Source organism: Coptis chinensis, chromosome 9 (genome assembly GCF_015680905.1).
Source record: "Coptis chinensis isolate HL-2020 chromosome 9, ASM1568090v1, whole genome shotgun sequence".
In the NCBI taxonomy this organism is placed as follows: domain Eukaryota; kingdom Viridiplantae; phylum Streptophyta; class Magnoliopsida; order Ranunculales; family Ranunculaceae; genus Coptis; species Coptis chinensis.
The window spans coordinates 74,255,558-74,269,137 of NC_141464.1; the positions used below are offsets into that span (position 1 = coordinate 74,255,558).

Genomic DNA, 13,580 nt, shown 5'->3' on the forward strand with positions numbered 1-13,580 from the left:
GAAGCTATAGATCAAATTGGAGATAATTACGAATTCGGGAATGTCTCCATCCAAACAATACTAAAAGACTGCGTGTGTAGATTTTAAGTGTACTATCATTGTTCATCTTCCTCATATAGGGGCTTCCTACTTCCTACTTCTACATTCATATAAAGAATAAATTTAAGAGAAACATATCATATTTCTATGAAAAACCAAAATCCTAACTCACATTGTTGAGGAAATACAAAACAAAGACAATAAAAATAATCTTTTATCTTCCTTCTTCCTTCTTCCTTCTTCTTTCTTGGCTTCTTCTTCTTCCTCTCTTTTTTGTTCTTGGAGGCTAGGGTTTTCAACTTTTAAAAAATATATATATATATATATATTCGAATTTAATTAAAACCTAAATATTAAAACACATTTTCTTGTCATTATGGACCTCCAAATAGTCCAAAAAGAGCCCAAGGTCCATATACCAATATTGTTTGGGTTTTCTCACTAATGTGGGTTAAAAATATTGGTTTTTAAACATATTACAACAATATATATTTTATTTAAACAATTATATTAATATGAAAAATGCGGGCGTTACAAACTGCCTCGCCCCTTCACCTCATGCATGCCGCCTCGCATTCACCCATGAGAAACTCTTAATATTGGGTAAGTCCAGGCCCAAGACCAATGAACACCCTACCCCATGTTAGCAATTAGCCAAATTATTCGCGAATCGAATCTTTGAAGGAATACTTCCAAATATTTAAAAGATTCGAAATAATTTGCGACTTTTTGTCTTGAAAAGTATAATATGGTTTTTGACGAATTTTTCAAAAATTCGGTTCTTAGTTGGTTGTTAAAAAAAAATTGAATAAAAATTATGTTTTGTTTTGTTATTTTTTATATACTTTATGTCCCCACTCTTACTTTGTGTCTCCATTCTTACTTCTTTAGTAATAAATTAATCCAAAAATTTTGCTCTTTTACTTTTTGGGCAATATTTAAATTGTCATGCCACGGTGTGTTGGTGCATGTATTTTGAAGTTTGAATTGTAATTTCGTGGAATCCAAGAGCAAATAAATGAAGATACCTATATAGACCGTTCAATTGGTTTTAATATTTTTTAGCTAAACTGTTTAGATATGTTTGTTATATTGTAGAAAATGACAACTATTATTAATATTTACTAACAAATTTTCACGAATTTTTGGCTTACGAATTTTTGCAACCAAACGTTTAAAACGGGTACTAATTAAGCATCACATAATTACCATATTGTGAATTTTTAACCGAATATTTGACTATACCGTTTTTTTGAGTCACCAAATACCAAATAATTCTTGAATTATTTCCGTACAATATTTTTGCTGTATCCTAAATTACTAACAAGGACCCCGCCGTCCTTTGATGCCAATGTCAAGATTCTTAATTCATGATGGTATGTATTACATGTTCCCACTTGGATATGAATTATTGATTGCACTCGATGTGGGGTGATGATATGGATCATTTTAAAGGCGAACAGATTTTGCAAACAATAGGCCAGGGACGGATCTAGGATTGCCACTCAAAAGGACTGCTACTACTAACACACTACTCTTTTTTTTTGGGTGAGTCACACACTATTATAACAATTTTTTTTTTCAACAGAAAAGTTTGGGGGGGCGCTCTGGATTAGTCCCTGCAATCGGCTCAAAAGGGACGGTAGATGGTCAGTAACTACATGCAAATTCGGTGTATGGGATCAAATGGTGATGAAAGCTGTGAATTGGGCTGGGCCCATCATGTATGTAAGAAGAAGGAAGGTGGGCTTTATGCATGTGGAGCTGCTTATGGGGCCATGTTAGGTGGGGGTGGTGCTGGGAAATAGTGAAATACAGAAACTTGGAAAGTTTTTATGTAGGGATGATGGATGAGATTATAATCTATGGGGTCGGGTTAGAAAAGAATGAATTGGATCAAGTGGTGGAAAATTTTAAAGGCATGCAGTTGAGGAATTGGAATCCAAGGTTTGAGCCAAGCCAAGACTGTTGCGTATGTGTAACCAGTAACCACCACACTCTTTTCTTGCGCACACTAGCTTTACTCATGTTTTAAACCATAGGAATGGATATACGAACATCTCTTTGTAGTTTGTTCATTTTTGTTGTTATATACTTATACACTATTTGTACAGCAAGTTCCAATTCAAAATGATTTAGAGCTTCATTTTTCGGAGGTATTTTAACACAGCAGAACATCATCAAGAAAGAAAATTCTTAGCAGAGGCAAAACATCTAGTACTATGTGACTTTGAAATAGTAATAATTTTCTCACAAGGATGGGATAAACATTCCCATCGATTCAAGGCCGGACCAAAGAACTCGGCCAATGGCTCCCCAGTTAAATAGAAGAACCGAATGCATAAATATTCCCATTCACAACAGATGTTACTGCCCAAGACTTGCCGCCGTCCCCAGTACCCAGAGTCATACTAGTTGATGCTTGTGTTGCCAAAGGACGGAGTGTCATTGACCTGAACACTTGATGACGGAATATGATGAACTCCTGGTAGCTTAGAATCACAGTCCAGACCACCAACAGCATATATTTTGCGTCTAGAGAAGCACATTTAAATCCAGAAATAACTTCTTTACAAGGAGCCTCGCCGTCCCAGTACCCCCAGTCATCTTTTATTCTATTGCTAGCCACATTTACTACTTTACTAGTGTCTGATAATGAGGGTAATTAATCTCATAAAACACGAACACTGTTAATTGATTCGAATACTTATAATGTCGGTCATGCTCATTTTAGGCATTTAAGATTTTAAGTTCCTCTTTTTTTAATATATGACATTGAAATGTTTTATGGTGTATCCATTCTACACATCCTCTATCTATGTTTCTCTCATTTTCTATTCATTCCGACCATCACCATGATCCATAGTCCACAAACTATACTAAGAACAAATTGATTGAAATCCTAGTTTAATAGGAGAAGCTCACAAAGCGGCATAATAGACAAAAACATATGTCCTATATACCTTTTGACATAGCAATTAAGATACAAAAACATTGCAGAGAATTCATTAAGTTCTTTAATACAATAAACATTTGTAGCATAATGGAAGGTGGTTAAGGGTACCTGTCATCCAATCACAAGAACCAAAATACACAACATTCACAAATCAGCCAAATACAAAAGATAAGTTTGATCCTTTTACAACAATTAAGCACTTGTTTACTCAGTTGCAAACATTTGTTTATACAAAATACCACCATTCCCAAATCCAAAGAAGTTAATTAGTCCCTTTCTTTACCCGGTGTATGACACCAAGAAAGGTGTGTCTAGGGGTCACCATTCACCAAAATCACTATAACCAATCTACATTAGTCCCACAGCCAAAGCAGATAATTCAAAATGTCCCACCAAACACGTAAAGTAAGACTTTACTACATAATAATCTACATAATCCACTACTGAGTACTGAGTATACTTAGGTATCTTACACAAATAAAAACAGAAGTTAACAGAAACCAATGTCACTTATATGATGATGATAATGAACCATGAAATTCCGATGATGATGATGGATGGATGGATGGATGGATGGATATGTGAATGTATGGATAGCTGGATATTACTCAAGGAATCCTGTTCTTGTGAGAACTGCATTCCTCACCTTACTAAGATCCCTACCTTTAAGTGTTCTGCCAGCTCCTTCACACACAGAAAAAGATGAAATTTGGCTCCTTGCAAGCTTCTTAGCAATCCATTCATGTGGAGGCACCCACTCATCCTCATCCCCATCATCAACTTCATCATCATTATATCTACCATGATCATCATTAGTATCATCATCAGTCCATGAACTTTGAGTACTCTTGTGTGTATTCTTCCTATAAATCTTTGACCAGTCGGGAATGTTAACAGGTGCTGATTGTTGCATCTTGGCTCCATTAATGGATGATTTAGTTCTTAGAATCATTTTTGAAGCAGTTGGAATGCGCCTTAGATTAGAAACAGGTGAAGGATCCTTTGGTTTCCTTCCCTTGGAATTGTTGTCTTTCCTTACAACATCCCAAACATCTTCTTCATCAAAATCTTCATTTCTAATTGGTGATCTCCCCCGACTAGTACTATTGTTAGTATAGTAAGAATATCTATCTGCCATTGATGACTACTTCAAATGCACCTAAACCGGCCACCAAAAAGCAGAGTTTTCAAATAAATTCTCAAATGGATATTTCAGAAAATGCACACACAACATGTTTCATTACAGTGATGATCATACAATATCGACCGTTTTCTGCTTAAAATCTTGGCAAAACCACAGCTAGCGACTTGATCTCTCAATTAAGTACTTTCAGATAAACCAACTAGTCTTCAAAACATAATAAAGGCCAGAAGTAAGACCTTGCAAAAATCACATTTTCTAATAGACTTATATAATATCTATGCACATGCAAAAGAGAAAACACAATACAAAACCAAAAACCAAAAGGTACCAGATTTTCAATAAAAGGTTTTTACCTGCTCTGGTCTTCAGAATTCTTTACCAAAGCCAAGTGATCATAAAGAGCCGGGCAGCAGGCTAACTAGAAACACCAAGTAGCGCTAAACCATATACCCTCCTTTTATAGCAAAAAAATAACTTCTAAAGTCGTTATTTCTCTGTTGATCTTAAAGTTTCTGATAAGACAACTGTTTATTGAGAAGATGGGGGAGAACTGATTGGTTTAATCACTGATCAACTGATGTACTGCAGCTTTATCTAGCTAAAAAGTAGTAAAGAGTAGTACAGGCGTTCAGCATAGAACAACAGACAATGACTCCACTCTTTCTTTCGCTGTCATGAAAAGTATAAAAAAGACAAAATATGACAGAAGTTTGCCCAAGAGAAATGCTGTGATGAACAGCTTCAGAGACTTCAGTGTTATATTATTAACTTTCGTAATTGTGTGATGATATGAATATTGATGGATTTGATGGCTTGATGCTCTAGGAGTCTTGTTCATTGAAAAAAGAGAGAAAAAAGGAAAAGTTTTTGAAAGAGATGGAAGAGGCAGCTATGTATAAAGGGATTCTGTATGTTGTTCAACATACATGAATGAGGTGTCTTCTCAAATCATTACTCCATTTTAATTTGCTTACTCTGGGTACCCCAAATATTCCAATGTTGAAGTGTATTTAACTATTTATAGAATTATAGTGAAGTAACAGTAATAGGTCTGCCATGTGGCATACTTGCAGATTGAATTAAAGTGGTTCCTGGACTATGAATCTTATTCTGATCCTTATTGCCAAATTTGAACAAGTGTATATACATCAGCTGGGACTAAGATCTGAAGAGTGTCTATAAAGGTTGAAGAAGAGGCTGAAGGAGAGATAATGATGAAATCTTCTTGTCCAACTGCTTTAATTTCTATAGTTGTACTGTTGACTGTTGTACAATTTATTTATCAACAAACTTTGGTAAAATTTGTTGGAGAACAATTAGAATACATAGAATGCCAAGTACCAACCCTTTTTGAGAAGTTGCACTAGTGAAACTCAGGTCAAACCATGATGTGCCACGTGTCGTGATAGTTCTGGTTTTGACATTGGTGAAAAAATGGAATGAATTGAATATTTTTTTTTTCTCACAAGCCTCTCATTCACGGATGTCAATGTGTTGAAAAATCAAGGAGAAGGTGTATATATGCCTTGTGAGGGAAAAAAACATCTAATGGAATGCTTAGAGAGGGAATGCTGAAGGCAGTATATATGGTTTGACTGTTTGAGTACTACTGTACTAGAAACGACCCGTGCCTCTTGCAACTCTAATGACTCGAGCCTTTGGCGCATTCACAAATGCCACGCCCAATCCTTTCTAGTATGGCTTTCCCGGACAAAAAAAAAATAATGGTCAGAAGGTGCAGAACATGACACTGTTCCAAATCATCACAGATCACAGATTTAAATGGTAACTGCATTTTCCATTGACATTTAAAAGAACAATTTCAAACTTAAAACGGCTAGCTAAGGCTTTACAAATCTAACATCTACAGAGAACATATTGGACGTAAGTGTCAGAAGTTACAAAATGAAACAACAGGAAGCTGTTTCTTATCATCACTTTCCAAAATCACACTACTACTACTATCGCGGGGACACAACTGTCTTGCTGCGGATTCGACTTGACCGTCTCAGTGGAGTAGTGGCCGTAGTCCTAAACTTTTCTCCACCACGGGACTCCTGTTCAATGCACATGAAAGAATATTTTAGACTTTTCATCATTTTGTGCTTCAAAGAAAATTTCTTGCATCATATTTACAATAAAAACTACTATGCTTTCATCAAATCAAAAGCATAAAATATCGTCTAATATCTACTTTCTACGACTGGATTTTGCATCAAATTCTGATGACTATTTCCCAATCAGTTTGTTCTGCAAAACAGATCAGATCAGCTTTGAAACTGATTGACCATAGTAGTAAGGGGGCACTATAAACCAAAATTATTCACCTAATTATATCGTTAACTCTTAGTATCTCACAATGTTGTTCTGTCACTTGTGTCTAATAGGTAGGTGCTCTCATAGTCTCATGTATATGTACTGTTAGTGCATCGACACAGTTACATGGGCATTATTTCCCAAGGAACACACGAACATTTTAAACTGAAATGCATTTTGGTCTACATGTCACAAGCAATCACAGGTAAAGTGTAAGTCATATACTGTGATAGACAGATAGATAGATATATACCTCCTTTAGCGCACTTTTGTCATTAGGGGTAGAGCTTCCATTAAAATTGAATTGTGTGACTGAACCAAACTCTGAAACAGATGGACTAGCAGCAGGTGATGACATCCCCCACTTCAGTGGCAGCTTCTCCCTCTCTTGTGACTCAAGTAAATTACTCTCTTGGCTCTCTGCTGGATTGGGTTTATGACTGCAACTTTTGAGAGAGCTTTTGGTAAACCTTCCTGCCACCTCGAATTCTCCAAGTAACTCTACTGTTGGTGCCCGATTACGGTAGAGTTCAACAAGTCTTTGTCCCTCAGGATGCATAAAAGACGATGGATTGACATGAAATCCATCCTCAACAACCTGCTCTGTTTTCTCCTTGATGCTATCTTCTTTCTCTTCTACTGATAAGCCTCCATCCTCCTTTACAGTATCAGATTCCTTAGATGGGTAGATAGCAGGTAAAGAAACACTTAGGGATGGTTTCCTACGTGTAACACAACCAAGTTCCTGGACTCCAGAATATACTGCAATGGCCACAATAGCAAACATTATGACTGTAATCATCGCTTCATCCTTCATAGCATGATCACTATGTCTGCTAACGAAGTTCTCATCTATATCACAAGTTCCAAGAATATCACCCAATATTATTTTGTGACCATGTATCTTTTGACAAATTACTTCAAGCTTCCTAGGAGGAGCTCCTGAAGATTCAGTACCGCGCACATCCTCTCTATCCCATAACTCCACCATTACGCCCATATCGTCTGAAATTTCAACTACATCCTCCACTTCATGTTCAACAACCATTTCTTCCTTTTCAATTCCATCACTTGTACTGACATTCTCAATCAGAAGTCGATTCAATTCCCACGACTTCGACTTCGACTTCTTCATGTTAGCATCATCTTCCACTTGATCAAAACTTGAAACTACTTCATCTTCCACCATTTTATATTCACCAACCATTCCATCTTCCCTAATCATACCCCCACTGGTGGTAGCATTCTCAAATGGCAGTTGATCCAACAACTCCCAGAAACTCATTGCCTCATCTTTGACTTTGTTATCAATAAACCTTCTACTCAGCTTGACACCAAGTATACCGTATTTGTAGTCCTGCGTAATCTCCATAATTTGAGTCTGAAAAGCCTTATCAGAAACTTCCCCTTGTTTACCCCCAAGAACTTGTTCAACCATATCTTCATTCTCAATACTTTCATTAACAAAACTTTCACTTCTTTCCATCAAACCCCTTCCATTTCCTTGTGTTTGATTCAAGAAAACATTCCCCACCACACTATCATTCAAAGAAACTTGCAAAAAACCATCTCCACTCTTTAAGTACCTCTCTTTGATATATGACATAGGACCAGTTGTAGAATTCATAGAAGAAATATATAATGTAGAAACAATTAACACACCAATAACAAACAGAACTTCCATTACCTTCTTCACAAACCAGTGCTCTTCAACAAGCCCTTCATCATCCTCATCCTCATCCTCAAAATCACTCATTCCCCCCACGTCTTCTCCAAACGAAAATGAAGATGAAGGCGAAGACTCATAATCATGTGACGAGGACATCGCCTCATCAACCAACTCTCCCCCCTTTTTCTTCAACATATTTTCTTGACGGCGAAGTATCTCAACACGTTTATTCGGGTTATAAAGAAGAAACTGTGGCCTTGGGGATAAGTAATTGGTCAATGGATTATAAGGACTAGACTCAAAATCATGACACTGGTTTGGTTCAGGTAATGGTGTCGAAGACGACGATAATGGTGAACTTGGGTATCTATAAGAACTCAAATCTACTGAACTATGCGTCGAAGCAGCCTCGTTTCTTTCTACTAAAACTTTCTTTTTCACCTTTGAAGATGCAGAAACTGTTGGTGACATGAAATGCATTGAAGGAATAGACTTCTTTGGACTAGGGTTTTGTAATCTTGAAGAACCCATTGTTTGGCTGTTCTCGTTTCCTTCTTTTAGACTATGCTTCAAAACTGAAAAAATTAAAGAAAAGAAAATAAAAATCAATGTTTTGTAACAATATATTCAAGAAAGTGAAAAACTTTACGGAGAAATGAGGAGAAGAATTTATACCTGAATGTGAAGAAGCTTTGATGGGAGTGGGTATTGAAGAATTCTTCTTGAAATCATCCATCTGATCTTCTTGAATTTGCAAGAAAGTTTCTCTGTTCTTGTTTTTTTTTTTTTTTTTTTGGTTCTCTCTATCTAGTTACCGTTGGGAGTTTGAATTAGTGGAAGATGACCGTTGGAGAGTGAGGGAGTTGTTTATATATAAGGCCCAAAATCTGAGATGAGATGAGGTGTCTTTTGTGTGTGTTTTTTGAGAGGGTTGAAATTTATATGTCTAATACTCCGATTATTTACAGGAATTACAGCCCAACTAAGTATGTAGAATGTAAAATAAACGAAATTTATTCAAATCTTGAATTTTAATGTAGTTTGGATTATTTTCTGGTTCATCAAAATTTTGGTTGGCAATGCTAAGTTCTAGTGCCACGGCGAAATTGCTATGTGCCACATTTCATATTATGCCAATTTTAATAGAAAATAATCTGACCAAGGATTGATTTAGTGAGTCCTTTTACGGAAAATAATGGTGGGAAATGACTTGGATCTTTTGCCATTGCAAACGAAGTAATAGCTACTGACAAAGATTTAAGATAACATTATTTAGTGCAACAAGGAAGGACTCGAGATCTCTACAACCGGATACAGGATACAGAGATCATTTCTGTAACCGTGTTATCTCGCTGTTGATCCGAATTCGAGATATGTGTATGTGCTTCGATACCTGTATGTGTGCTTCGAGATGTGTGTGTGCGCCGAGATACGAGATGTATGTGTGTGGAGTACCCGGTTATAGAGGAACCGGACTCAACAAGGAAAGGCATTACAAAAACTATAGAGAAAAAAAAACATTGTTGTCCCACATTACGAAGATATCCAGCTTGACTGCTACCATTGTCGACAAAGGTGACATTGAACCTTAACACAATGTTCCGCAACTCCAACCTCTATTGTAATCAAAACATTCACAATAGTCTTCAAAGAAAATAGAGGAATGCTAAAATGAGAAGATGTAATCTATCAAGCTCTCTAGAGATTGGTAGGAAGATCCTCCTATTGTTAGGCATAGCTCTGCCTTCTCCTTTAAATCATTGACCCTCACCACCATCTCCTCCCTTTCTTTATTATTCTCCTGCACCATTAACCTTTTAATAAATCTTTCAATCTCGCTGCGTTCCAATTCATTCTCCAACTGGAGTCCCACCCTCCACACCTGACTCACACACCGGGCGTTCATCATCTGATCACCAAAGAATGGCCAACATAGCATTGGTACACCTTCACATATACTCTCCAATGTCGAATTCCAACCACTGTGTGTCCAGAAACCTCCCACTGCTGGATGGGCTAGTACTTCGTGCTGAGGTGCCCATTTCACAATGCAACCTCTTCCACTTTGTATCATCTCATTGAAATATTGTGGAAGGAAATTTGTTGGGTCCTCGTAGGCCTTATCATCATTAGACGATCTGACCAATCCAGGTCGGATCACCCACAAGAAGGATTGCTCACTATCGGCAAGCCCCAAAGCTATCTCCACCAATTGAGCTTGATCTAGAGCAGCTAAGCTACCAAAGCTAATGTAAATGACGGACGAAGGAGCTTGTTTATCCAGCCAGGAAATGCAACTAAAATCTTGTGTCAGTAAGCTGCTAGAAGAAGCTGGTGTGAGTTTATGGAATGGGCCTATTGGAAAGTTTGGTATGGAAAATTCTTGACAAACAGTTTCCAGTGCCGATTGATCGAGTAATTCAAAGGTGTTCCATATTAATCCTGACGAAGCTTTGGTTTGCTCGACCATATCAATAGCCAATTGAGGTAATCCTTCTGCATCGTTTGTCTTGACCCTTGGGAGGTCGGCAGCTCCAGTACTAGTTCCTCAAATTCAGATTCTAGATACAAAAATAGGTACAAATAAGAAGATACATGTCAACTTTTGTACAAAGGACGCAACTACACTGTATTTTCCTGTGCTACAAAGGACTTCAAATTGGTGGTAAACAGGGTATGATGAATCCAAAACCAAAAACATATAAGAGGGACAAGTGAAACTAACCTTTAATGGGATAATAATCTTTTCCGCGGAGAACTTTAAACACAGCAAAGGTTATGGCACTACTAGTCCTTAAAACAATCCTGGGGATATTAAGACTATCAGCAACATGTTGGGTGAAATGCATAAGGGCATCAGCTATGATACAAGCAACTGGTGGTTCATGTTGTTGGGATAATATCTTATTAACCAAGCAATCTTTAAAAGGGGAGACACAGATTTGATTAAGAACAGGAAGCATAGGCATGGCATCATGAATGGAAGAATGGGCCTGCTGAGATTCAGATAAGCCATCTGAAATTGGTAAGAAGGTGAAGTTTGGGTAATTAGAAGAGTTGGGAGAGTTGAATTCAGGATGGACTATTATTATAGACAAGGCACCTTTAGAGTGAGAGTGAAGAATAGTAGCCAATTGAAGCATAGGATTTATGTGGCCTTGGAATGGGCATGGAAATAGCACCACTCTACGGCGTTCCTGATCCATTATGTCGTTAACTGTAAATGAAGGACGTAATGTTTTACACTGATTGTGTTTGAATGTTTCCTTTTATAAAAAAAAAACTTAGTTAGTTTAATGAATTGACGCATATCGTAGGACTGAGTCCCGTTCTTAGAGGGATTTTTCGTAAACGGACATGAGAGAGAAACAAGCCAACTCAGCGTCTTCCGACTAATTTTTATAGGTGGTAGGTCTCATGACAGTATATATTTTACTAATTTAAAAATCCTGACCTAACCTACAGTCCGGCAGTACTATCATATATTTCTATTTTGTGATTTGTGACTCTTAGTCACACTTTTTAAGACGGTTATATTCATGTTGTTTTTCTATATTTACGATATTACTCTTACTGTCTTATTCATTTAGTTTGGGCATAAGAACAATATGTGCATCAGCACATGCATCATGATAGTGATAATGATATGTTGAATTTGGAAAGATCATGTATGCTTTGTCAGTAGGGGTGACTTCGGATCGGATCGGATTAACCTCCTTAGGAATTTTTCCAATTTTTTTTCAGAACCTAATATGATAGCCAAATCCGATTCAATTTTTTTTCGGATTCAAAATATATTTCCAATTTCGGAACTTTCGAAATTTCGAATAACTTCGGAAATTCGAATACTTGGTAAATTTTCAAAGATCTCTTTACTTTCAATTATTTTTTGGAATATCATACCAATGTTCATTGTAGGGAGAAAAACCATGTCCACAACACCAATGTACCAACAACAATCTGTGACTTGTTTTTTCTTGAAAACCCATTTTCATTCAAACAAGTGATCCAAAGAAAAAACGAGAAAAAAGAAACTTGCGGCCCACCAATAGAAAGCATTGCATTCTTGTTGAGGTCCGGGTATTTGTAATGTTTCAATCTTTTTTAGGTTATGTGGAAATTGAAGCGTGAAGTGTGCGATAAATAATGGATTATGGTCTTGGACTCTAAGTAGCTTTACATAATATTCTATCTATTGGAATTTGGCTTTTGGATTGGTGCCTGAAGTCATTGTATGACTCAATGACATTTTTTCCATATCATTGTTGTTATGGCAGACGAATGTAATGACGATGGAGTGGTCCAATTCAAGTGGGAAATAGCGGCTAGGTTATGTTTTTGTTTTGTTTTGGAAGTAAAAACTAGAAAATGAATGAACGGTCGAGATCTAATCAAGTGGATAGTGAGAGAAGTATATATTTTCGAATAAATTGGCAATAATATCGGAAATTTGAATTTCGGACCGGATTTTAGAATTATATCCAAATCCGATCCAATTTTTTTCGAATTTTTAAAATCGGAAAATTGGAAAATCGGCCCATGAAAACTATACCCAGAGCCAGACCAATTTCGGGTCGGATTTCGGAAAAATCGGAAATTCGGCAAAAAGAGACACCCCTATTTGTCAGTATTGCCTCAACAACATTTAGTTTGGGCACAAAAACAACAGACGCACATGCATCATACTAGTGATAATGATACGATGAATCTTGAAAGATTTTTGGTTCACGTATGCTTTGTCAGTATTGCCCAACAACTTGGGACAATAGTACAACAAACTCTTTCTAGATGTGTTTCATTTAAGGAAATGACGAGGAGTTATTATAGAAAACAACAACCAATTAAAGAGACAAAACACAAAATTTATAGTGGTTCGGTGCCAATGCGCCAACCTACGTCTACGGAAGAAAAAAGAGATTTATTGCTTTGATATATGATTAGAGTTGTGTGTTCAAGGATTTATATAGGCACAACATGAGTGCACACTCGTCTGTATTGTTTCTAAAAGAGTGGAGTCTTCCTTTTATAGAAACACACAATTTTGTCGAACCTCTATAACGAACCGACCAGAGCGCGCCCGCGTCTCCATCATTCACAATATGAGGGGCGCATGCACCTTCCTATCTATCTTCTCCCATACTCCCCCTTAAGTTGGTGCGAAGATATCCAGCGAGCCTAACTTGGAGAGTATATCATGGAACTTTGATGCTGGAAGTCCCTTGGTAAAAATGTCTGCAAGATGTTGGTCACTCCGAACAAAGGAGGTAGTGACAATGTTAGACTACACTTTTTCACACACAAAATGACAGTAAACTTCAATATGTTTAGTTATCTCATGGAATACCGGATTTGCAGTAATGTGCATAACAGCTTGATTATCACAGTAAAGTGTAGTTGGCAGAGGCAAATTAAAACATAAATCATTCAGAAGAGCGTGAAGTCATATGATTTCACTG

General features: G+C 37.0%; 2 protein-coding genes and 1 pseudogene across 3 annotated transcripts; all 3 read right to left on the reverse strand.

The window, feature by feature from the left end:
- Positions 1-3,119: 3,119 nt before the first annotated feature.
- Positions 3,120-4,630, reverse strand: LOC147477983 (uncharacterized). The gene is made up of 2 exons (XM_086583460.1): positions 4,493-4,630; positions 3,120-4,154 (listed from the first exon to the last, which is right to left on the reverse strand). The coding sequence occupies exon 2, from the start codon at positions 4,131-4,133 to the stop codon at positions 3,600-3,602; it is 534 nt and encodes a 177-aa protein (XP_086439586.1). The 5' UTR covers positions 4,134-4,154; positions 4,493-4,630; the 3' UTR covers positions 3,120-3,599.
- A 1,286-nt stretch (positions 4,631-5,916) lies between these two features.
- On the reverse strand, positions 5,917-9,236 carry LOC147477984 (uncharacterized). The gene is made up of 3 exons (XM_086583632.1): positions 8,800-9,236; positions 6,709-8,699; positions 5,917-6,196 (listed from the first exon to the last, which is right to left on the reverse strand). Exons 1-3 carry the CDS (start codon positions 8,858-8,860, stop codon positions 6,101-6,103), a joined length of 2,148 nt encoding a protein of 715 aa, XP_086439758.1. The 5' UTR covers positions 8,861-9,236; the 3' UTR covers positions 5,917-6,100.
- Positions 9,237-9,366: 130 nt separating this feature from the next.
- LOC147477985 (UDP-glycosyltransferase 76B1-like) lies at positions 9,367-11,527 on the reverse strand (annotated as a pseudogene). The gene is made up of 2 exons (XR_015208458.1): positions 10,850-11,527; positions 9,367-10,685 (listed from the first exon to the last, which is right to left on the reverse strand). The product of XR_015208458.1 is annotated as a UDP-glycosyltransferase 76B1-like (transcript).
- Between the last annotated feature and the right edge of the window lie 2,053 nt (positions 11,528-13,580).